The sequence below is a fragment of the Camelus bactrianus genome, chromosome 11 (genome assembly GCF_048773025.1).
Source record: "Camelus bactrianus isolate YW-2024 breed Bactrian camel chromosome 11, ASM4877302v1, whole genome shotgun sequence".
Classification (NCBI taxonomy): domain Eukaryota; kingdom Metazoa; phylum Chordata; class Mammalia; order Artiodactyla; family Camelidae; genus Camelus; species Camelus bactrianus.
In genome coordinates, this window is record NC_133549.1 from 52,590,326 (window position 1) to 52,615,991 (window position 25,666).

Consider the following 25,666-nt stretch of genomic DNA (forward strand, 5'->3'; position numbering starts at 1 on the left):
AAAAGATAGATCAGCAGAAACTTTCAGATCAACAGAAACTTTCACTTACTGAGACTGTTCCCTGGAGAGCAGAGGTTGACTTGGGGAAGAATAAGTTACTCTGGAATCCTTGTCAGAAAATTCTACTTGTATTTTGCTGGCGGGGAAAAGCACGAGGACAAGCTCAACTGAAAACCAGTTTTCTTCTGACAGGGATTCTGAGGGTCTAGGGTAATTTTCCAGTGAAGTAGAATAGAAACAGATTTTATTTGGAGAAAATATTTGGCATGCACACAAAATTCAAATTAAAAAACGTTTAATGAGCTCTTCATTTGTGATGTCCCAGACACAAGAGAAGCATGTAAAGAAACTATATGAATGTCGATATTTTGGAGCAGCTCTGACCAATAGAAATGTAATGTGAGAAATACATGTAATCACAAATTTTCTAGTGATCACATTTGAAAAAGGAAAGAGGTGTGATTAATTTAATAGTATATTTTTATTAAATCCAATATATACAAAATATTAACATATAATCAATTTAAAATTATTCATGAGATATTTTATGTTCTTTTTCATACTGAGTCTTCCAAATCTTGTATGTAATTTACACATAGAGCACATTTCAGTTTTATGAGCCTCGTTCTAAGTACTCAATGGCCACATAGGGCTAGTGGTTATATTGGATAGGGCGTATTTAAAATTATCAAGGGATAGGGAAGTAGAAACCAGCTTGCAGAAAGTTTTATTTTTTTTTCCCTGAAACAGTCTGAAAAGGGAAAAAATATAACCATAAGCTGGATCTTGAAAGCATGATTAACAGTTTTAGAAGACAAGTGAGGAGGTAGAAGTCATTCTAGTTAGAGGGGACCATTATAAGCAAGGACATGATGTAAAACCAGCTCAAATCAGGAGGGCTGGGGAGGAGGCTAGGAAGACCCGGGAAGTGCCACCAGTGTGGCTTGTGGAATTTGAGCTCTGCCTTGGAAAGACCAGATATTGATTTCTTCTTAAAATCCTGGCAAGAGTCTTAAAGAAAATCAAAACAAACCATGAAACATTTTAGTTATCTAACCAAGTAAATCCATCTGATCAAATTTTTGTTTATTGTAGTAAAACGTGCATAACATAAAATCGATCATTCTTACCATTTTAAGTGTGCAATTCAGTGGTGCTGAAGTAAGTACATTCTCATCGTCATGCAGCCATCATCACGGTCCATTTGAAGAAATCTTTCATTGTCCCAAGCTGAAACTGTGTACCCATTAAATGATAACTCTCCATCCCCCTCCCTGGGAAACACTATTCTACTTTGTTTCTATGAATTTGACAATCCTAGGTACCTTATGTCAATAGAATCACACAATACTTGTCCTTTCGTGTCTGGCTTATTTCATTGAACATTTTCAATGCTCATAATGTAGCATGTATTACATTTTCATTTCTTTTTTAAAGCTGATAAATTTTCCATTGTATGTATATACTACATTTTATCTATTCATCCTTCGAAGAACATTTGGGTTATTTCAACCTTTTGGATATTGTGAATATTCCTGCTGTGAACATTAGTGCACAAATAATTGTTCATGTCCCTCCTTTCAGTTCTTTTGGGTATGTATATCTAGAAGTGGAATTTTTGGTTCATATGTTGATTCTATGTTTAATTTTTTGAGAAACTGCTTTACCATTTTTCAGTGTCTGTACCATTTCACATTCCCACCAACAATAATGCATAAGAGTTCTAATTTTTTCATATTCTTGCCAACACTTACTACTTTCTGTTTTGTTTGTTTTAGAATACCCATCCTAATGGATGTGAAGTAGTATCTTCTTAAGGGTTTAATTTGCTTTTCCATAATGTTTAATGATGTTGAGCATTTGTTGTGACACTTATAGCAACCTAGCACATTTATTTCTAGAGTATAAATATCTGTTGGACCAAGTGATTCTAATGTTAAGATGATTAGATTACTTTTCATGGCAAAGATAGTTTTTAAAAGTCTGAGAAAATAGTTTGAAGATATACTGTTACATTCATAGTATAGAAGTAAAGAAATTACAAGCTCATTTGTTCCTTAAGTCACCAAGATTACTTTGTGATGTGCATGGTCCTTGCACTTAAAAAACAGCAGTTATCTGCAAATACATTTGCCACTTGTACTTTTGAATAATATGAATAAAGCATTCATTATTCCACTGTTTTATTTCCATTCATGTTTCCAGAGTAGAAAGGTGGGTGTTAGGGTCAGATTCTGTCACTGATGTGCCCTGTCTATTCAGGCTTCTTGATACCTTTCCAATTCATCCATCTCTCTAGCGTCATTGCCACCACCAGAAGCCACTCGGATAACAAGAGCCTGCTGATCTCACTCTGTCTCTCTCTCGCTTCCCTTGTCTCCTTTTCTCCCTCAGCGTACCATTATGCTACTGCTAACAATCTTTCTGAAGTGAACCATCTACTTTAAACCTTCATTCCTCGCTCCCCAGTGACTTCAGAATCATGTCCTAACTCCACTGCAAAGATATGAAAACCATTTGTGATTTCCTTATCCTTCAGTTTGACCTCTCTCTTGCCTTGTCCAGCGCGTCAGCCTCCCTGGACCACTTCCAGTTTGCTCCAGGAATCACCTCGTCGTCTTTACCCATGTGACGAGAGCCTTCTTTGTTAGACTTTCTTGGGGTGGTAGTGGTGATGGGGGAAACGTAATTTTCTTGCACACTTAGTTCTAGGGCCAGGTCTGAGAGGCCCCTGCTGGGCTCAGTGTTAACCCTTTATCTGTTGACCTGGGGGCGGCGGCGGTGGGGGGGGGGATCCTTGAGAGTCCTGCCGAGGAGGGCTGGGAATAGTCAGGGAACTCAGGGAAGTGGCTCCTGACTAAATAAGTAGTGTTTACTTAGTAACGATGTGTGTGTCTCTGTGGATGGTGCCCTTACCACCCTCACTGCTGCCTTCTCCAAGGTCATCCTATCTCCAGGATGCTTAGAGCAGCAGTTCTTAATCTTATGGGTGCCTTGGACCGATTTCTCACTCTGAAGCATACGGACCCTTCTGAGAATGTTTATAAAAGCATAAAATAAAATATACTGGATTACAAAGAAAACCATTTACATTGAAATACAGAGATGAAACATTGGATAATTAATTGTGATAAAATAACTCATTAAAAATAAGATCTAAAGGGTCTAGTAACTACCCTGATTTCAAAGTAATGATGAGTGTAAATGAGATTTATAAGTATCTGCAGCAAATGTAGGATGATGTAAAAAATAGCCCTGGTTTCTTTGGGTGACAAAACACTTACTGTGATTTGTTGCCTATACTTATAATAGAAATGCCAAATTTCTGTAACAGGGTAGTAAAAATAAAGATGTTGTTTCCCTGCCTCACATTGACAAATCCTTGAGTTCTATCCACAGACTCCTTGGGGCTTCGTGGATCCCAGGTGTCTCTATTTAGGCTCCTGTAACAAATACCATAGAGTGGGTGGGTTAAACAACAAACATTTATTTCTCACAGGCTTGAAGTTCAAGAACAGGGTGTCGGTACAGTTGGGGTCTTGGTGAGGGCTCCCTTCCTGGCTATGGTCTCACATGCCCTTTTCTCGGTAAGTGTGTTGTGGCGGGGAGTGGGGAGACTCCTCTTTTTATAAGGATGCTAATCACATCATGTGGGTTCCATCCTCAGGACCTCATCTTGATGTGATAACCTCTTGTGATACTATGATTTATAATAAATATATATTTGGTGTAAGTCCCTTTTCTAGCACAGAGTTCCTAAAATCCTTGGAATTTCCAAAGTGAGGAGAGCAACAAAAGTCTCACTTGTTGCGTTAATGAGGTGACTTTTGGATTCTACTTAAGGATGGGGCTGGTTGCCAGGAGAACCAACCAGGTTGATTAGAGAATTGGCACTTTCAGTCTCACCACCTGACCTCCAGGGAAGGGGGAGGGGCTAGAGATTGAATCAGTCGGCAGTGGACGATGATTTAATCAATCATGCCTGTGTAATGAAGCCTCCATAAAAACCTGAAAGCACAGGGTTCAGAGAGCTTCTGGGTTAGTGAATACATGGAGATTTGGAAAGTCACTCACCTGGAGAGGGCTTGGAGGCTCTGAACGCTTTCCCCATGCATTTCTTTTGTATGACTGTTCCCTGAGTTACATCCTTTTATAATAAACTGTTAAACTACTAAATAAACTGTTTTTTGTTCTGTGAGCCATTCTAGCAAATGAATTGAGCCCAAGGAGGTGGGTCTTAAGAACCTCTAATTTATAGGCCGTCGGTCTGAAGCACATGTTACAGCCGAGGCTGTGGCTAACGTCTGAAGGTGGTGGGGGACAGTCTTGTAGGACTGAACCTTAACATGTGGCATCTGACACTGTCTCTGGATAGATGGTGTCAGAATTGAATGGAGTTACATGACGCCCAGCTGGCGTCCTGAGAATTGCTTGTTGGTATGGGGAACCCCTCATCTCCCACATTGGAATTGGTACCAGAGCTTATTTATTTCTCAAAGGCCCCATCTCCAACACCGTCACATTGGGGATTAGTGCTTTAATTTTTGACTCTGGGAGAGACACATTTAGTGCATAGCACCAGTTGAAGAACCTTGGCTTGGATAGTTCCCTTCTGCAAAGCTTTCCGATGAGCTGTCTTGCTGCTTCCTCACGGGGAGTCTGTGCTGCCTGTTCTGTGTATTCACAGCCCCAGATACGTAACTCCTGCTAGCACTTACTCTTGATTTCATTTTCTATTACACTGGATCCGAAGTCCGCAGCTCTTTTCTGTAAAGGGCCAGGTTGTAAGTATTTTAGGCTTTGCCGTCCATATGGTCTCTGTCAAAACTACTCAATTCAGTCTGACATAATATATAAATATATGGGCATGCCTGTGTTTCAATAAGATTTTTATGGATACTAAAATTGGTTTCATAAAACTTTCACATGGCATGAAATACTCTACTTTTTAAGTTTTCAACCATTAAAAAAAGAAAACCCATTCTCAGCAAGTGGCTGTACAAAAACTGACCATGGGCCAGATTTGGCAAGAAGGATACTTGTCCAAGTCTGTGTTAGATTACATGTTTCTCAAGGGCAGAAATTGTCAGTTTGGTTTCTTTTCCTTATATATAGTGACCGTGTCAGCTACATTGGTGTAAAATAAATGTGGGCAGAATAAATGTTTGAGTCTGTAAGTGCTTTATATCCACACATGCTTTCTCTTTGTTCCTCCAAAATTTGAATTGAGCAGCATATGAATTCCCAGTGGGAGAATTTTAGCCAAACCCAGGTTTGTGGTCTCGTATTTTAGCACAATTTTATGGCTCATTCCTCTATAACTGTGTTGTCCCCTAAGTGAAGGCCAACTTTTGCCTGTGTTGAAGGTGTTCGTAATGTACTCCTGCATTTAGAGATTCCCAGAGTAATAGGAACTTGCATATTTTCCACGGAGTTCAGTCTGGCCTTAACCTGAAAAATAAATGTTTCAACAGAGAACTTTAGATACATACTTGAACAAAAAGGAAAATCCCTTCCCAGCACTTTCTCTGCTTTACTCTCTTCAGACTTCTATGTTCAACAACAGTAATCACTGAAAACCACAGCAATTTTATTTGTGAAGTGCTTATCCCCAACGGAGATTAATATACCACTTAAGATCAAAGGTAAATGGATTTTTTTTTAATGTTCTCTTTAAGTTATGGAAGCAACAGACTTACACTCCAGCAGGCTGTTTAGGAAGCAAGATGTTAATCACAACTCTAACATAACCATACTTCTGACAACATGGCACAGTGATTATTAGTCATGCTTGCCCACCTGTAAAATGCTGACTTGACTAATATGCATATTGGCTGAATATAAAAAAGGTGTTGGCACCTTGCCCAAGGTCATGGGTATATTTGTAGTTTCATCAAGTCACGTTCACTATCGTACAAAATATCTGAGACACAGTTTTACTTTGAGGCATTTCAGTAGCCCCTCTAAAGGCAAATCAGAAGATAAAATGAAAATACTGAATTCTGCGAACTTGTTTTTAGAGATCGTTTTTCAACACGTGGATTATGATACCTAATTCAGTTTAGACATTTTAATGGAAACTTAGAGTCTGACTATGCATATATTTTTTGCAGGTGACTTTCACCTACATAAATTACATTAATTATACCCAATGTTTATCAAATATGAAGCATATTTCTTGAGTTGGGGGAGACTAGGAAGACGGGGACATTTCTCTGAGAGAATAAAGTACACTCACTTGAGAAAACAGACAGATAATTGACAATGTTGGTAACATGTGCTAAGTGACAACGAGTGACAGGCAGAAAAAGCTCTAGTGGTTCATAGGATGGAAGTGTTGTTCATCAGGAGAAAGCAGGGACGGAACCTGGCTTTGAAGTGTGAACTCAGACTTAAAATGCTGCAGAGAACTTGGTGTATCCACACACATGCGCGCACACACACCTGCCAAGCCTCTGCTCTTAACCCCACTGCTGCCTTAACCACTAATAACCACCTCACTTCACTCCTGAATTACTGTGGCCTCTGCTTGGCGCTCCTTACTCCTTGTTTGAACCCATGCATACAGTATATTACCAGAACAATTTTCCTCACACTGAGCTTTCACCACGTTACTACTCTGCCCTGCAGTTTTTACATAAATTGTCATTTGATAGCACCAGTGTTGGTCTGTATTCTGCTTGACTCCAGTGTTCTTGAATCCAATCTATTTCCCTCTCCGATTAGTCTTTCTCCCGCAATCGCTATGATCAGATCTTTTGGTTTAAGAGATTATTATAGCAGCTTTTATCTACTGTTACCAGGAGTATGCACTGTGGAATCTTTCTGCAGAGCAAAGCCTTAAAATGTACATATGCTTTATTTCACTGAGACATTATGCCTCTTCTCATGGCTTTGAGATGCATTTAATATATATGTGTGTGTGTATATATATGTATATATATATAATGGTACAACTATTTTTATTGCTGCTATTTAAATGACAAAATTTGTTGATGCATCCTAATTTGTCCTTTGGGAGGAGGCTTTTCTATATTGGAAATACCTGGGAACCATTAAAAATGATGATAAATATAGAAAATAGTGATTTTTTTTCTAGTAAGCATTAAAAATATTTTCTGATCTGCCCATGGTGTATCCTTTAAAATTGTGGGGGTTTTTGCTTTGTTTTGTGTCTTAAGCTCTCTAATAGCTTTCTGTTCATCAAATGAATCCTTGCTTGGGATGCCTGGTTTCCAGGGCCCTGCATCAACCTTCTCTCCAATTATATGGTGCACCTACAGAGATCTCAGCCACTTCCATCGTTTTATCACTGACTGGACTCGCATGGCCCAGGCTCACTCTCAGCTATGCTCTTGTTTATGTCCATTCCCACCTCAACTACCTTTTGTCCGTTTCTCTCCTAGTTCAACTCCTCACATTTAAGGTTTTACTTGTGAATCTTGTCTTGACTTTCTCAGACCTCTGTGGCTATAGCATCCACTTGCATGGTTCATCTCAAGTAAACAGGTGTTCTGGAAAGGAGCCTGGATACAGCAGAGGAGCTAGAATGGAACTGGACAGTACCTGTGAGAGGAGCTTCGTTTTTGATGAAGGTTGTTTTTGAAGGATATTTGGAATGCAGCCACGCATACACCAGTCCTTGCTGCTTTGTTCTTTTTCTACTTAACTGAGTGTCTTTTTTTCTCCAATAAAGAGCTGGCCAAGGGAGAAGACATGCTTTAGCTCCAAACAACTTTGCGCAAGGGAAAATTCAGAGATAAAGGTTTACTCTAGAGTGCAATATTCCTTTTGTCATCTTTTCCCTCTGGTCCTCTGTGTCTGTCTTCTAGCCCCTTCCTGCAGTGCATGCACATGGCCTGATTAGGCTAACGTTTTCTCCCCTCTTACTCCCAGATCTTGATCTGTTGCATTTACTGGGTTTAGTCTGAAAACTGAAGAAGAGAGAAGTGCATTCATCCATCTTTCTATGTCTGGCTCATTAAACTGTATCCTGGCCCCATTCACTGGTCGTGCTCAAATCCCTGCCCAGCCCTTCTCTACCCCTTTATCCCATGGGTAGGAGGTAAGAATTGGCTTTTTTGGTTCTTGTGCCAACTGAAAATATGTATTTTTATTATGAAAATGTGCAAGCATACATAAAAACAAACAGCATAGTAAAATACATGTCTTGTGTACCCATCACTCAGATTCAGTTACCAATATTTTTAGTGTGTTCTTTTAGGATCTACGTTTCTCTTAACATATTTTTTTACACTATAAATTCTGTCTTTTTCTAAACCTTGGCTTTTAGTCATGTGTGTAGTAGATCGAATGGTGAAGTTCTGTGGTATTCAGGTTCAATATTTAGTCATCGTCAAAGACAGTGTATGTAAGAGTAGAAATTAAAATTCAACAAACATAGCTAATATAACTTCATATAGTAACTTTGGCACAGGTTACAATTTAATTGTAATTATCATTTCTATTCTATTAAATTCACCCCTAAACCTGAAAATTGAATTTTCACCTATACCTCTTACAATTAAAATATGATCATGTGAGTCATTAACACCATTCTGGTTAATTACCACAGACTCATTTCTTGTGAACCTCTCTTACTCTTCATGTGATTTCCTTCATAGATAGTCTTGATACTATTAAATACTTTAAATGTATACTTAGATATTCTCAACCCTTAAGGATGTAAGAGCGACAGGAACCTTCCTTATAGACAATAAACTAGTATTGAAAATGATGAACTACTTTTTGTGTGTAAGAATACTTGCCTTCCTAACGAAATAGGATAGCATTATGATAAGAGCTTTAAACGCAGGTTAATCATTTTCATTCTTCTCCTGAGCAACTCATCACTTTTGCACAATGTAGTTCACTGTTGGAAATTCTCTAATTTTTCCCTATTTTTTTTTTCCTCCAGCTCTTGTAAATGTGAAACTCTGGGCCATTGATCGACAATGTTTTCAAACAATAATGATGAGGACAGGACTCATCAAGCATACCGAGTATATGGAATTTTTAAAAAGGTAGGATGCTTTCTTTTCTCCTGAGAGTTTGTAATTCTCTTTAACCCTCCTCTGAAATGCAGCACAGGGAGCTTTTTTTTGCCTTTATCCCAGTCTTACTAGCCTGCAAATTTGTGGAAGTGAAAGACTTTGTGTTGGCTTCTTTCTATTTCTGATGCCAAGTTTTATGATACGTGGTCAGGTCAGAACTTCAGAGTCTTTTTCAACATTCTGTCGTAGAGGAGAGCAACTCTGACAAACAAGTGAGCATTTGCTCAAACAAAAAAAAAAAGGATAGAGTCCATCTTTAACTATTTATCAGTTAATATATTTATGGTACCTTTTCTAGAGCAACCCACAGTGTAAGACTGAATCATCTCTTGTGTGAGGTTCCATATTAAAGATCAGATGACTAAGATGAGAAAGTTCCAAGAAGCAGCTTATTATCCTTTAATCCTGAGTTTAAGCTCCCAAATTAATTTTATGTTGCAGCTCTGAAATACCAAAAGCTTTTCTCTTCTTGATGTTTTATATTATCATAATAACTCAATATACGACAGGAGTTGGGATAAAACACCAGCTTTCATTTCTTAGGAATATACTGATAGTCACTGAAATTCATTTCTTTGTCTCTCGGCTTCTTTTATTTTAATACTTTATCATAAAAATGAATATTGACTACTTTGACTTTCTTTGGAAAAGTATTTTGTATCATTTTTTCTTTTCAAAACAGAAGTGTCATTAGTGATGCACAGAGTATGTGAACTAAATGGGAGTGTAACACCAATTAAGATTTTATTTTTGAGAGAATGTTAAACTGGCCTTTTCATTTTGCATTTTTATTTTTGGTGAAAAAATGGTTTAAATGGAGCTAAAAAATCCAATTCATATTTCATTTCAGTGATACATCTTCACAGATAGCTATTGAATTTTCTTAAGATGCAATTTTATTATTTCTCACTTGGGTATTTGGTTAATTTTGTTTCTGATTAAGCGGTTACACATTTTTCATTTCCACATGATTTTTTCTATATTCCTGCTAAAAGGACAATAAACTTTAATTTGATGTCACATAATATATTAAAAATTACCCCCTACTGGTAGGGTGTTGGGTTTTTAACTTAATATGATTGGCTGAAACACTTAGAAGTAGAAATGCAAATTTCTGTTTGATGTTTAGTTTGCAAGGAAATAAAATTATTCAGGTTCCATATGTGTATGTAATATTTGTATATACGTTGATATTGAGATATGTTGAGATATGTGTATTGACATATATGTGTATATATATATAGGTGTGTATGTGAATGGAGAGAAAGAGACGATGAATATTCATTTTAAGCCTTTATTAAAGTACAAGTTATTGATTTCTTGTGATGCAGCCCTAACAGAGAAAGATCCCAATTGGTAATTAATGAAATGCTTATCTGTAGGACAGAGTCACTATTTGTCTTACATACCTTAGAGTTGGGTATTTATGATGTTGGTTTCAACTTCGGTAACTTTGTTTTCACAATGAGACGGAATGAGTGCCAGTGCTGTTTTGCAAGACTGCGACAACAAACTTTTTTAGAGGCACAATTTCAGGAAATTGGAGGTGTCTTTCTGTGTGTGTGTGTTTAGTTGACCCTGGATATACTCTCATTTTTGTATGATTTTCAGAGCTGCCTGAATTTGTTGCCTATTTTGACAGATCAAACTTTAAATAGTACAAGTTGGTTCTCCAGAGTGTGCGCACATTTCTAGTTGGTCAGCTTAGAGCAGGTAAAGTGTAACTGATTTGATAAAAAGATAGGTGCTGACTTTGATGTCACTTTCCATCTGGCCACTCTGTAAAACATCAAGTCCACATCATTTGTGTATGTAATGATGGGCTGGGAGTCCAGAGAGGTGACAGACACAATGACCACTCTTGTCTGGGGCCAGCTTTAATCTTCCTAAATTATAACTACCAACTGGTTCTCTCTCTATAACCCTGCAGTGGCTCACGGTTCCTGTTCTATTAGTTACAGTCTCATTAGCTGGATATTCAAGGCCCTCCTAAAGCCAAAGCCCCCTGCTTTTCCAGCCTGGTTTCTTCTTGCCCCCTGCAAACCAAATGATTGCCTGTGCCCAGGCTGACCCTGTGCTTTTATATATCATGCTGCCTCTGTTGCCTTTTCCCATATTGTCCATGTTCAAATCTCTCTTACTTTTAGATCCAGCTAAATACTGCCCCTTCCACAGATACTGACCTTTGTACTGAGAAGTATCCCCTCCCTCATCTGGAGCTTCATTTCTACCATGTGTCTTATTTCCTACTTTATTCTAATCTGACTGCTGAACTTATTTCTACTTCTATACTATAAAGTTTTCAAGACTAGGGCTATTTTTTAAGCACCTTAGTATTCCTCTTTGGCACAAAGCTTACTGCTTTGTAGATGTGCAGTGTACAGGACAGTAAGTGTGAGACAGGTCCATAATTTGCAGGGCCCAGTGGAAAATAAAATTCAGGGCCCCTTTTGCAAAACTGTTAAATTTCAAGACATTGTTGGCGTAGTATTAAACCAAGTGTAGGATCTTCTAATCTTAGGCCCTGTGCTATTACACTGGTGAAGCTGAAAAAGTGAGTAATATTCATTCTTCCTTCACTTCCTCAGGTGAACTATACTTGCTGCCATTTATTTTGCATGGCTGTTGAGATGGCATAATACTCCCCAAGGAAATGATAGATCTTGTTAAAAATAAGATGACCAAAATGAATCAAAAACAATTCTGAAGTCATGGTAGGAAAGTTTATTTCCCTGTTGATTGTTGATTTTTAAAGATTTTGCTTACCAGTCTTGTCCATTATGTCAAAGCTTTCAAAATTTATGTACTTAAGTCAACCAACTTTTCCTTTATGGCTTCGTGTTTAGAAAAAAATTACTTTAACATCATAAAAATAGAGACTTCATACTTTAAAATTCTCTGTAACAATCTCTGTAGGTATGAAGGGGTGTTTTTCTCTAATGTGTTTTGCTGAGTAAAGCTTCCCTCTGAATTTTTTGATTATAGATGTCATATACTTTATATTCGCTTAAGGAGTTAAAGCAGTTGAAGCAATTGTGACAGTATCGGGGAAATAAGTCTAGGAAATGGTATCAGAAATCATCAGACTTCTTCGCAGTGAGGGTCTCTGTTGTACATCGAAATGCCCTCCTAATTGAGGAACTGCAGGGACAGCTGTAAGAGGGAGGATTCTATATCACTGTTCTTCATTTTCCTAAGTAAGCAATAAGTTTGGAGGGTGAGAAAAGGGGACACTCCCGGCACATAAATGCACAGCCAAAGTGAAAGGATTTTTATTATCAAAGTTGTTTTTTATTTTCATTCCAGTTTATTTATCCACTTTGTAACTGCCAGTCATGTGGTTGGCCTCCCATTGCTATTAAACGCCACATCAACCCATGATTTCTGGCTCTTTAATCCTATTTCGTTGCTCCTCTTCTGTGCTTATAGTTCCCATCCCCTGATGTAAACAGATGTTCTATGCAAGCATAACAACAATAATAACAACAACAAAATTCACGGGGCTGCGCTGCTAAGCAAGGCATGATTGCTATAAGGCCAGTAGCGACCTTGTCAGTTGCCAACATTTTCCGTCTTCTTTGGCTACTGAAAAAATGCTGTTTTTCAGGGGAATTACTGAAAAATGAGCCAAGTAACTGCCAGTTAATTTGTGTTGCTGTTTTTCTGAGCATATTCTCTGTGATGCTGTTGGCACAGACATCTATATCCAGAGGAGCGTTAGAATGCAGCTGTGTGACCACTGGGAAATGCTTACAGGAACTGGGTTTTCTGTTGGCCCTAAACTATGATGATAATGACAGTGATGATGATGATGAACTTCTGTTTATCTTACTCGCCTCACTGACAAATCAGAGACACAGCAGGGACTGTTTGGAATTTAAGCTACTCAGTCAAGTCTGTTGATGTTCAGAAAACCTTTTCTTGATCCACTAAGGAATCTTTGTAAGGCAGATATGCTCATGTCATCTTAGACTGCAGGAAACCTTTGCATGACTTCTCACTCCTAAGATAAACTAGGTCTTCAACTTTGTCTTCAAAGCCCTGCCTCCTTTGGCTACTGCGGACCTCTCCAGATTCACCTCACTCACCGCCTTCCCCTCCCTCATCTTCTCACTCTCTGCTCTGGTCACGTGGCGGTCTTTGATATCCTTATCCACCGCATGCTCCCTCCCAGTGGAGAGCCTCCCAAAAGGCTCCTCTCCCTTCCAACTAATGTATTTACTACGGTGATCTACAGTGTAGCGCACCGAGTGTGCCTGTTGTGACAGACAAAAGAATCTGATGCCCCTTAAAAACAATTACAGATTTCTGATTGACCTTCCCTGGGTTGAAGGAGGAATTAATATTAGTCACCAAGTCTCATGTTGTATTCACAATAAACAGAATTTTATAAGTTTGGGTATGTTTAAGTTCTTTGACTATTTGATTCCCAGCTGAGCCTCCAACCATTAAGGAATTCGGACAGATTTTTCACTTTTGAAACTTCCAGTCATATAGTTTTGCCCTCTTTAGGCAGAAGGGTGGATCTTCTCCAGGGATCTCCAGTCCAACCCCTGGAATTTGTAACAAAGCTCAAACTAATGGCCTCCTCTGAGGGCTTTAGCAGCATCTGCATACAAGGTGTCAAAGTGAAGAGTGAGCCTTCGGTAGATCGTAGAGCTACTACACTGACTACTCCTTCTGCCACAGTTTTCTTGTTGAAAGCCCTGCCATACATTTTGGTGCCCTGTAAAGGTTTCTTATTCCTTATTTCCATTCCTAGGGAGTAAGCCCCAAATCTGATCTCTAAAAGAAGAATACTGGTATATACATCTAACATATAATTAAACATGCTACTTACATATCCATATTAGAAAAGTAAGTGATGCCCCCCCAAAAAACCTCAAAACACAATATGGCTTTGTCCTAGAAACTTCAGGCTGTCCTTTTGATATCAGAAAGGCCTTCACTCTGAGGATAATTTCGTTTGAGGCTGACTCTGATTTCAGCCTGTATCTCTCTCTACTCAGACCCAACCTTCCTGAAACTTCTAATTGCTTTACATTCTTCTCACTGGTAGTTCTGCAACTAGTAGAGTCCTACATAGTGATGTGTCCTCATGTCTGATCTGAAACATCAACGGGAAGTAAACAGTTGTAGATTTAGGAAAACCTAAGATAAGATGTAGGTTCATCTCTGTGCACATTTTATAGGTGAAGCAACTGTGTCCCAGATAAGCCAAAACAAGGTCACATTTAGTTAGAAACAGAACTTAGACTAGAATGCAGGTTTCTGAATTCCCAGTCTGACTGTTTTACCATGCCTGGACTCAGGTTCCAGCTCCTCCCTATAGTAAACTTCACATGAGGATGGGCTAGCTGTATTTTCTTTTTTCCTCTCCACAAAGGTAACTTATTAGTTTGGTATTAGATAGACTTTTTTCTATGTTTATTTTCTTCCAGTCTTAGCATAATATGTTTAAACCCCTTGCAAGTTTTTCTTTCTCTAATCCAATTTAAAAATCAAGAATTTCATTTTCTTATCACTCAATCCAACAGGTCACCTTGTTTCTCAGATTTTTATTTTATATCACATAGTCAGGGAGAGATGTAGAGTTCTTTGAGTAGAATATAAAGTTGTAATGGGTATGAGAGGTCACTCACCAGTGAGAGAACTGAGGCCTAGATTGGTTATGGGGGTTGCCCAGAGTCACGTGGAAAATCGGTGGTAACAACTTGGAAGTTAGAGGCAGCAATCCTCTTGCAGTCACGAATCTGAGTATAACTTAGAGTCGGCCCTCATATCCGTGGTTCCTCTGTGTGCATGATTCCTCCGAATCTGTGGTTCCACATCCTGGGATTCAACCAACCACAGATCATGTAGCATCATACTTTTTGCTACTGAAAACAGTTGTATATTAATGGACCCTCGCAGTTCAAACTCCTGCTATTCAACTGTATAATGATCCAGCTCTCCGTTCCCAGGTAAATCTGAAACCCAGCTATTCTGGAATGTCAACTGTCTTTTGTTCAAAATATCCTGAGTAGAATTCACCACAACCTTGACTAAACACATGTTCTAGTGTTTCATAATTCCTCTAGGACAATTTTTAATGTTCCTGCTAGAATTTCTATGTTCTCCATAGAAAGAGAAAGTAACGGCATACAGCTGCCATTGTAATTTCAATGTTGAATGGCAGATGTGGGGGTGGGGTCTGGAAATTTATTTTCAGTGTTCTCAGCTGATGCTCCTGCTGTTGGTTTGTGGACCACTCTTGGGATTCATTGATCTAGGATATAAGACGAAGGTGGAAAACAGATTTCAAATATTTTAAGTGTTGATATGACTTGTTATGAAAAGAGTATTGATGTGTAAATTTTGGACTCACCATTTATAGGTATATAATCGTAAGCAAGTTTCTTTAACTTATTCTCAGTTTCTACAGCCAAAAACAGGGCACGCTCTCACCATGAAGGACTATAATTAGGAATAAACAAAACAATACGAGCAGACATCTACTGAGTGTATGCCAAGCCATATTCAAAACACTTCAGATGTATTAATCATTTAATCCTCAAGGAAAATTTCTGAAGTAATCACTAACACGTCCATTTTACAGATGAGAAAACCGAGGCCAAAGAGTTAAAGTTCCACACTAGTTGGAGTAAAGCCAGTGGCTCCAGAACTGCTGTTGTTAGACTCTGCCCCATATTGCCCCAGTAACTGCTGGCTACTCAGATATCACTTCCCACCCATTGCTGCCCTTCTCAACAAGTTCACATTTACTTTGCCTGGAGATTTGGGCAGGGAGTTGACGTTGGCCTTGGTGTATCTGGGTTTCCCGTTCACTGTATGTTTTTCTCTAACAGTTCCCTTTCCCAAGACCTTAGTAAATCTTTTCCTTTCTCCCATCTATCTAGGATATGTTCTCAGAAATAAATGCTCAGTAATAGCATAAGAGCTGTCACTTTAAATGGTGATGGATAAAAATGATTATGTCTTGGAATTGCATAGGCTCCGTGGTGGGCCCTTCAGTTGTCTGGAAACCCACCACCTGTGTGGAGGCAGCACCGTTATTTCTAAAATGGATATTAAATGACCAAGAGCTTAGGGTCAGTGTCTTCTGGCATCAGAGGAGGAAGTTTGTGGCTCTGGGCTCCCTTCCACACTCCTGCCCACAGCTCCTCGAGCACAGATGGCAGGCTTTAGGAAGGACCTGCTCTTGCTTAGTTAGGCTGGGTCCCATGAACTTCTCCTAAGGAGTGGCACTGTTTGTACATTCATTGACCGAGTATCTTCGGTACACTGCAGTCTGAAGAAATCATGATGCTGTGTTTTGGGCACAGATTCTGTAAGGGGCAATAGCATAGTCTAAACGACTTGTTGAGATCACATTCGTGGAAAATCAAAATCATGATCTTGCTTTCCCCAGGTTTTATAGCAAGAGATGTCAAAAGAAGGTGCAGATGAAAATAGTCTTAGATTTTAGAACTTTAAAAAAAAATTCAAAGAATACGTGACAGACCTGTGAAGCTCTTAAGCTTTGAGCTTTAATAGAGCTTTTCTAGAAGATTGTGGAACCTGCATTAGAATTAAGCTTGACAAAGCTGGCGTAGTATTAATTTGAAGGGAAATAATGTGAAGAATAGAGGCCCTTTCTCACCCCGTTTCAGGTCGGCCTGCTCACAGACCATTTCCTGGTAGCAGATCCATTCTCATTAGAGATGACACAGGAGCAGATAAATATAAAAGTGGCCATTAATTTCCTGCTGTCATCAAGCATTTGCAGAAATGTCTCCCTATCGATCCATTTTGAAAAGAAAGATGATGCAGTCTCTGATATTTGCCTAATTATACAGTGATGAAAATTATTCATGGACAACATTTTCACAGAGGCACACTCACCTTCACATGTCAATTTCTTCTAATCCTTGCAAATAAGATATCTACAGAATTTGTGGCTAACATTGCCTGTTTAAGTCAAGTAAGGACTCTCATTCAGATGACACCTGTTCACAGAGGAGACAAGGCCCTGACTAAGGGACTCAGTACAGTGATCCATTATGTTGCCCCTTCATGAGTCTGAGCTTGGAAGGGTGGGTCCCTTTGGTGATGGTAGGCTAGCTTTCCCTCACCATGTCCCTAGGGGTAGTTGCTCAGCACTTTGGAGTGTAAAAAGCTAAAGCAGTGTGATAAAGCAGTTTAATATTCCTCCATTTTATTGCTGTAGTTTTGATCCTAATAAACTGTTTCTGTAGTTGGGCTTATTTCTTTGATTCTTCTCTGTTGAAGTGTAGTTGATTTACAATACCATATTAGAGGCTTATTTCATTCTATATCCCTCCTACTGAGTCTCCCTACAGTCCTGTCTTTGTAAAATGTGGCGAATGCCAAGGATTGGTGCATCTGGGAGGGAGTTCTTTTCTATCAGAACTATTCTGTGATGGGCAGGTTCAGAAGGACTCCAGGAGCTCTGAGGGAAACTAAGAAGGTAGGCTTCTTCAATCCCAGCAACCTAGATTTCTCTGCTTGATCTAGAAACCTCCTTCCCCACCACTGGAGAGAAATCTGAGACTCTGGAGTGTGAATAAGGAAATGCTGTCCAGTGACAAAGTAAACATCAGGGTGATTTAGACAAACTGTGTGTCTTAGCTTGTGCATTTTATCTGTCATGAGAAGAGAGTTCATTAGTTTGTTTAGAAAAAGCATGAAAGAGGTGAATTGTGAACTCTAGGTTCTGTTTTTAGTTTAGTGGTTTTTTTTTTTTTTTTTGGCTTGAAATAATTAGTCATAATTTATTTACCTATATGATTTTATCAAGGTGAACCCTTCAACTTAGAATCTGGCTGTTTAAGAAGCATGGGTATCTCCGAACCAGCCATTCCTCCTTTTCTGCTTTGCCTCAAGTGCAGGGAAAGTACACACTGGAAAGGGAGGTTATGAGAGGGTGCACCTGGTGTGATGTTTGGTGGCAGAAGTACTGGCTGAGTTGTGAACAGTGTGTTTTCAGCAGTGAAGGGGATCAGGGGGTAAACAAAAATAGGAACAAAATGGCCTGCACCTGCTGCTTTACACACGGTCTCCCTTAACTTTGACGAAACCCTTTGAGGTAGCTGGCATTATTTGCATTTTATTCAGGAGGTAACTGGAGTTATGAAAGTGGGAAACTTCCCCAGCATCACATAGATAGATCAAAAGCAGACCTAGTTCCAAAGCCCTTGTTCTCTTGATTACATCAGGTCAACTCCCTGAAAATGGGTAATGTCGGATCACTAGATCAGTATTTATCATTTCTTTTTTTTAATAGAAGAAAAGTGCCAATAGGTAAACACATTTTAAAAAAAATAGGCACAAGGATGAAGAATGACCAAAAAAGTTTTTGGAAATTCATTTCTTGATGCATTTCAACCGTTGAAAAAGATCCTAAAATTAACTTGTGTGCAATCATCTATCCATATGTGAAAGGAACCTTGAGGTTTTAAAAAGTCATTTAAAAACAGAAGGGAGAAGGTATTTTTTTCTTTGAAACCCCCTGATAAGCATATTATTTAAAAATTTACTTTTCATGTGTACAAGTAGAAAATTTATGCTGAAGCCTAGAAGGATTCCAATTAAGCAGCACAACTTCAGTTATTCTATAAATACATAGTTTAAAATTATTCAGCACTTTTAAAGAAATTAAACAAATTCTGTTTTTCCAGTTGGCTGGAAGGGGTCCAGTGGGTAAATATTGCATTCCATGTTTGGAAAAACCTCCTTAAGTGCTCTGGTCCATTGTGCAAACAGATAAATCAAAGTTGCCTTGGAGGAAGGATTTGTTTTATTTTTTTAAAAGAAATTAAATCCATGAATAAATCTAACACAGACATGGCCAAGATTTAAGGCAATACAAGAAATGTATTAAAATGCAAGGCCTTTAATTCCAGAGAATTCTGAATTCTTACACATTGCATCTTTTTTGTTGTTGTTGTTGTTGAATGTACTCTGAACTCTGTATAGTTGGAAGTAGTGTTTGTTGAAGTTAGGTCCTGGTGTTAGAGACAGGGGAGTTTGGGGGAATGTGAAATTTTTGTTGTTACTCTAGATTCCAGTATTGCCTGGATAAAATTATGAAAAAATACTGTTAAGATTGTCCAACAAATGTGTGTGAAAGTAGCTAAACCCTAACCAACAAGAAGTTATTGACTTATCTTCAGTAAAGTTAGTATTATTCTAAATGACAGTAAGCCAACCTTCCTTCCTTTCTCCATCCTTTCTTTCCCTTTCTTTCCTTTGCTTCCCTCCTTCCTCCTCTTCCTCTTTCCTTCTTTTTCCCTCTCTCAATAAATAAATCCATTCAGATGTAGAAGCAGCCAGTAACTTCTTAAGGGTAAAGTTTTGGTACAAACAACAAGTGATCAGAATGTTAGATTTAAACCAATATAGTCTGCTACGTTAAAAGTATTCAATTCATGTTTTGAGTACTTTCAGACACTTGTTACGCAGGGTGAAGGGTGTGCGAAGCATTTAGTGGTGATGGTAGGACCACTTGGCTAAATCAAGAATTCCACGTTGGACAGGTGGAACTAGCTCGTGAGGTTTTGTTTCCGATAGAAACAAACACAAATTTGCTTTAAAAAAATCAAATTAGAAATGAGAAGAATTATGAAAATTGAAATCTCCTTGAGAAAACTTTGTTTAGCCTGGCTTAAACAAATATATTCTCTCCCTAATGACAAATCAGTCTTCACTCTTACGGACTTAAGCTCTGATTTTCTGAATTCTAAAAGCTAGTAAATTAAGCTCTCTAGCACTAAACTATTTTTACTTCAGTTTGAAACTGTCTAATATAATTGGGTAAGATATACACTGAAGAAAAAAATCAAGCTTTTTAGAAAAAAGATGTTTACTTTATGATAATATTTGTTTCTTTGTTGCCTTTGTTAATTTGCTCTGGCATCTCAAAGTACATCATTAACTTTTTTAGTTTTTTTTCATATAAGTTTCTCAAAAATCTGATTATACTATATTGTATCATATTTTTCTCTTAAAAATAATCCAAGTAAACAGGTTTTGCTTCAGAAATTTTTATAAATTGTGAATAAAGAAATAAAATAAAAATTACTTATTTTTAGATTAATGCCCTAACCTGAGGTGGAAACTTAATTTCCTTCTTTGGGCCAAGACCCTAGCCTACTCCAGAGGTGGCCCACTTCACTGGTAACTTTATATACTAGTGCACCATACTCTATTTTCTGAGAAGTGGCAGGCTTTTATTCATACTTAAGAGGGTTCTTAAACTCAAATTAAGACAGAATTATTCACAGGAGATTTTAGAATTAATTATACAGTAATGCTATAGAGTAGACTTGGAGTACTGCAGGATTCTGGGGGCTGACTTTCTTTTTTCTGATCTTTTGGGCTGAACCACACATTTGATCTGTTTTATTCAGGCTCTGGATGTTTGCTCTCTGTAAATTGCAGCATCTGTAAATCACAGCATCCATAAGTCACGTCAGTACTGGTTTTGTCATCAAGCTCCACCATGGCCACATTTCTGTACACCTCACTACTTTGGTTTACCAACCTACCTGTGTTCCTCTCCTGCTGTTACCTGGCTTATCTGTTTCTGCCACCAACACCCAATAATTTGGTCTTTCCAGAGTTAGTTGAAGTAGAGTGCAATAAAGTAAACAGGTAGCATTTTGGGATGACAGGAAGGACAACTTGGTCTAGAGGAAGACGTGGGTTTGTAGCTGAAATGAAATATTGATGACAGAGGCAGAAGGCAAACCAGGGAAGTAAGTCATAACAGTCTTCCAGCACACAGGGGCAGATCTGGAGTTTATGTGAAGCCAAAGTTCTGTGCTTAATCAGTGAATGAACCACACTGGAGTAGCATTTTAGCTAAAGATCTTGATATACTAGGAAAAAGCAATAACTTGGGGAGACCTGAAGTCAAGGATGAATTCATAATCACTGCGAATTAAAGGCATCAGGATGATGAAAATTGAGGCATAGGCGACATCTTTCTATAGATTTTAAATAGCTTATAAAAATATAGCTTTACTATATTTTGTTTAATGGTTACACATCAATAACATATACATTTTATAAAAATTCTAAAAAATGGGAAAGAAAATTATTATACTGTTACTTTCCAAAGATAGCTGCTGTCAGCATTTGAAGATTTTACTTGTAGTGTTTTTCTGTGCATGTAAGTTTTCCCTAGCTGTGCTCATGAGTTATACAGTTTTTAAGGTTGTTAATGTAACATGACATCCTTCCATGATATTTAACATTAAATTTTTCCACACTCTTTGCTGTCTTGTGCTGTTACCATCGACTTCTCTGCTTGAGTTTAAAGGCTCAGTTCCGTGAGACTAGGGGATAGTGTAGATATAATAAGAAAGGAGCGTTAGAATGAAAGAAGGTAACACAACTTCACCCTACTCATGTACCTGTGCTATGAATTCAGAGCACGTACTAATCAGATTGTGCCTGAACAGTGGAAAATGATCAGTGTCGGGGAAAGATCTGGAGAGGGATAAGACTGATACACAGCTTTAAGAAGGAAAGCTTGTGAGTTGGTCTTAAGCAGTCTTTCCTCATTGGGTCTTCAGATGCACAAAGAAGGTTTCCACAGATCCTTTGTACTTTTGATGGGAGGAAAAGAAAATAAGTTAGACACTTCCTAATTTGGGTATAACATTTTTTAAAAACACTTTCTTAATTGCAATGTATCATGTGCACCATAAAGTACTTAAAAGTACAGATCAATGCAGGCTTATCTATCTATACACCCATGTAACCAACACCCGGATCAAGATATAGGATGTTTCCAGTTCCTTGGAAGGCTCTCCTTTGCAAAGATAACCATTATTCTGAGTTCTGCCATCATTGATTAGTTTTTGCCTGTCTTTCAACTTTGTGTTAATGGAATCATATAGTATGTACTATTGTATCTGGCTTTTTGCTTTAACAGTGCATCTTGAGAGAGCCATCTCCTTTGCTGTGTGTGTCAATAGTTCATTCTTTTTTATTAGTCTTTATAAATAGGCCACAATTTATCCATTTTAATGGCAGTGGTCATTGGAGTTCTTTCCAGCTTTGAGCTATTACAAATAAAGCTGCTAGAGAGGTTTGTTCTAGATCCTTGCCAACATTTAATATAAATTTTAAAAAATTTGATTTTCTAAACCATTTACATAAAAGAATATCATATAGTCCTCAAATCATTTTGAGTGCACACCCACTAACATTTTTGGCATACTGTCACACACACACACACCATATACATTCCTTTAGAAATGCAGATATTTCTGAACTAATCCATATAGAAAATAAGATTTTTGAAAGGTGAAATAAAAACAAATAGAATTAGTATTATTCCCTCCATCAGCCCCAAAGGTGGTCTTACACAGTTTTTGCAAGAAGACCTCCCTTGTAGAGGATCTACGTGTATCCTGGATCATAATGAAACTGGTGATTACAGATGGTGTGACTGATATCTCTTGCACAAAAGCCTGTCCCCAGCTGCTCTAGGTGCCACCATTTCCTCCTGGTCCTACATTGGAGGGTAATCCAAACTAGGCTAAACTGAACCTTACCTAGAATTAAAATGTAGAAAAGATTTTGGGGACTGGTGATTGTGAGTCATTACAGTGTCACCGGCCCCTCCTGTCTTCCTTTGTGCTGTGCATCAAGCTAGTGCACCCTCCCCGGTGGATGACTAAGATGTGTGCATGCCTGGGGTATAGACCATTTTTTGTCTCATTTTTACTTTGCTGGTAGTTGATTTTTCCTTTGTTAATAATGGTCCTTCTTAACTGGTGATTCTCAAAGTATGCTATGGTATCTCTGGGCATCCCTAATACTCTCAAGGGATCTGTGAGGTCAAAACTGTTTTCCTAATACTGTGGTGGTGTTTGCATTTTTTATTCTCTTTCACAAGGGTACAGTGGAGTTTTCCAGAGGCTAAAACGGCTAATGGAATATATGATTATATATTTTTGCATTTATTTTTTTAATTTTATGACCTAATGTGGTAAGTATAGATAGATATTACCCATAAAAAGAAAGGTATTTGGAGTCTTCAATTTTTAGAAGTTGTGAAGGGGTCCTGGCACCAAAAACTTTGAGAACCCCTGTTTAAAACCAGATAAAATGAGGACCAAAAACTCTAAGTAGACTTCATTAGAAATACCCTTTTTTTCTAGTACTAGCATATGAAAGTAAAATATGTTCTTTTAAGGAGAAAGGCTAGTACCAAAGCCTCATTAAAAAATAAAGTGGATTTTTCACCCTTAGTAAAGTTATTAACAGGCTGATTGTTATGGGAAAGAAAAAGTTTAAGTTTTTTATAGCTTTGTAGTATATTTCAAATAGAAGTGGGCTTACATCTTTCACTGTAATTTTAGGTTAATGCTCTTTTTTAAAATTTGAAAACTTTTGAATAGATAAGTTTCCTAGCGGATAGATCCACGCTTAAAAAAATGGGAATTTATTAAGCAATACATTCTATCCTTTTTTTCTATATAACATGCAGGCTGAAACTAACAACGATGGAATCACCTTCAAATACGAAGTGATAACCTTGAACAAACAGCTAATTTCAAACCCAGGCAGCTAGTTTTAACATAAGCCACAAAACTTCCAAAATTTTCTCAGTGGAAGGTCATTTCTACTATCTTCATATCCAATATATAAAATTCGAGTGTACTTCGCTACTTAACAGTATCAACCCTTGGCACTTCTGACATATGTCAGAGAATCCATCCATGAGTTAATTTTATCTAGAAATTGTTGAATGTTTCCTGAAACATTTGATGTTTGAGACAGGTTAGAACTCAGTGTTTTTTAGGTCTTCTAAATTCTGTCTTGGAGGAGTTAGGGCATCAGTGTGTAACATGTCTAGACTATGTCAGCATCCCACAGAGATGTTGAAATGCTTGTAAATATCTTTTCTCTAATTTTTGTAAGAATTGCATTCAGATAAATTGTTGGTTATAGTATCCAGAATTTTTATATCCTTGTGACAGAGTCCCTCTAAGATTCAGTGCTGGGTCAGCATTTGTCATGTCTCCTGATAAGCATGTATACTTTATTCAGATATTGAACCTACATTTCCATTATTTCCTTGGTTGAGAAGAATTTAGTTCTAAATCTAATTCTCAGTTAGAGTAACTTTAGTGCCAGATGTCCTGTTTGTATCTTTTTCACCCCTGAAGATTTAAATTTTGGTGTTTTAGATTTTCTCTCTAGTTTTGTTTTGAGATTATAAACTGTCCCTTGTCTTCTGTGGATAGAGGCATACATAAGTAAATGTTAAATCAGTGGATTAACGTGTAACGTGGTTGTGAACATCAAGATGTTTCAACTTTTGTAATGATCAATTGAGTAGCAGTTTTAATTTGGAAAGAATTGTTCTCAAATCCTTGCAAGTTTAATCTGTATAGTAGCATAATTGTACCTCATATTAACGATTTTTGATCTTTCCTTTTCACTCCAACCTACAGAAGAGTGCTGACTTTGATTTTTGAGAATAGGTTGCTATAGCCATGATCTCAGTTATTAGTGCTGTAAATAGCTAGTTATGAGTGAGACATACATTGGGGGAGTAGGAATTAATGAGGTGAAATACAGACCAATAAAGTGGTTTTAGATTTTGGAAATCACCGAGTCACACTTGCATGATTTTTGTCATATTGATGTTCTGCGAAGCTCTTTCCCCTATTTCTGTTGTTTGATCTTTGATAATCAGAGCAATGAGTCAAGACCAAAAAGACCGTACTATAAAAAGAAAAAAACTTTAAACAAATGCTTTGAGAACAAAGTAAAGAGTGAAGTATTTGTTCTCACTGGACAGGAAAATCAAGATACAATGTAACATTGAACTTTCACAGATAGGAACTGAGATAAGAGCATTTTTGGCAAAGCAAGGGAATAAATAAGGTGGGGAAATTCAGAGACCACTGATGATGTCTTTAGAGAGTCAGCCTGTCTGCTCTGCCCTTCTGCCCTGTCTGCAGTGGCTTCCTGACACGTTTCTCCCCACCCCCCGCCTATCACATTCCTGCTCTCGTACTTTCCCCTAGAAATCCCACAGTGAGTAGTCTGATCTTACTTTGGTAGACTATAGGGCGATATTGAAATTTTGAGCTGGTGTCAGGATTTTACCTATGCATTCTTAAAATCAGTCTTGCAGAAGTGTGTAAGAAGGACTGGAATGTGGAGAAAACAGGAGACAAATGTGGGGAGACTTAGTCATCAATGTTCAAAACTGTCCCATTTCTGAAATCTCAAGATGGAAGTCGCCATGCCTGACCTTCACTTGTGACTTCTCAGCATTTGGATGAAGGATGATAAATAAGAGCTGAAAGAAGTGGCAGTAAACTTGGTGCCCATTCAAGGGAACAATTCTAGAAGAGTAAAGAGTTGGTACTGAGGGAAAGCTGTGTTTTTAGGAGTAGTCATGAATTCTTCATCTCATATCTTTCTTGGATGAGTTTACTAGGCTGTAGCTGGATAAAATGGAATAGACACCACGGATAAGACTGGTGGTGCATTTAATAATGGCTGTGATGTTGTGGGTAAAATGGAACAATTTGGGCCAAAGATGAAGCTAGTCCCACTATCATACACTACTCTAAATG

The 25,666-nt window shown here is 38.0% G+C and overlaps 1 protein-coding gene across 3 annotated transcripts in view; it reads left to right on the forward strand.

The window, feature by feature from the left end:
- PRKG1 (protein kinase cGMP-dependent 1) overlaps positions 1-25,666 on the forward strand; it is a 1,107,715-nt gene that overhangs the window by 712,563 nt on the left and 369,486 nt on the right. For all 3 annotated transcript variants that reach the window (XM_074374026.1, XM_045507363.2, XM_074374027.1), the window contains one exon: positions 8,918-9,023. In XM_074374026.1, the coding sequence (XP_074230127.1) occupies positions 8,918-9,023 (106 nt within the window). The remainder of the gene's footprint in view (positions 1-8,917; positions 9,024-25,666) is intronic.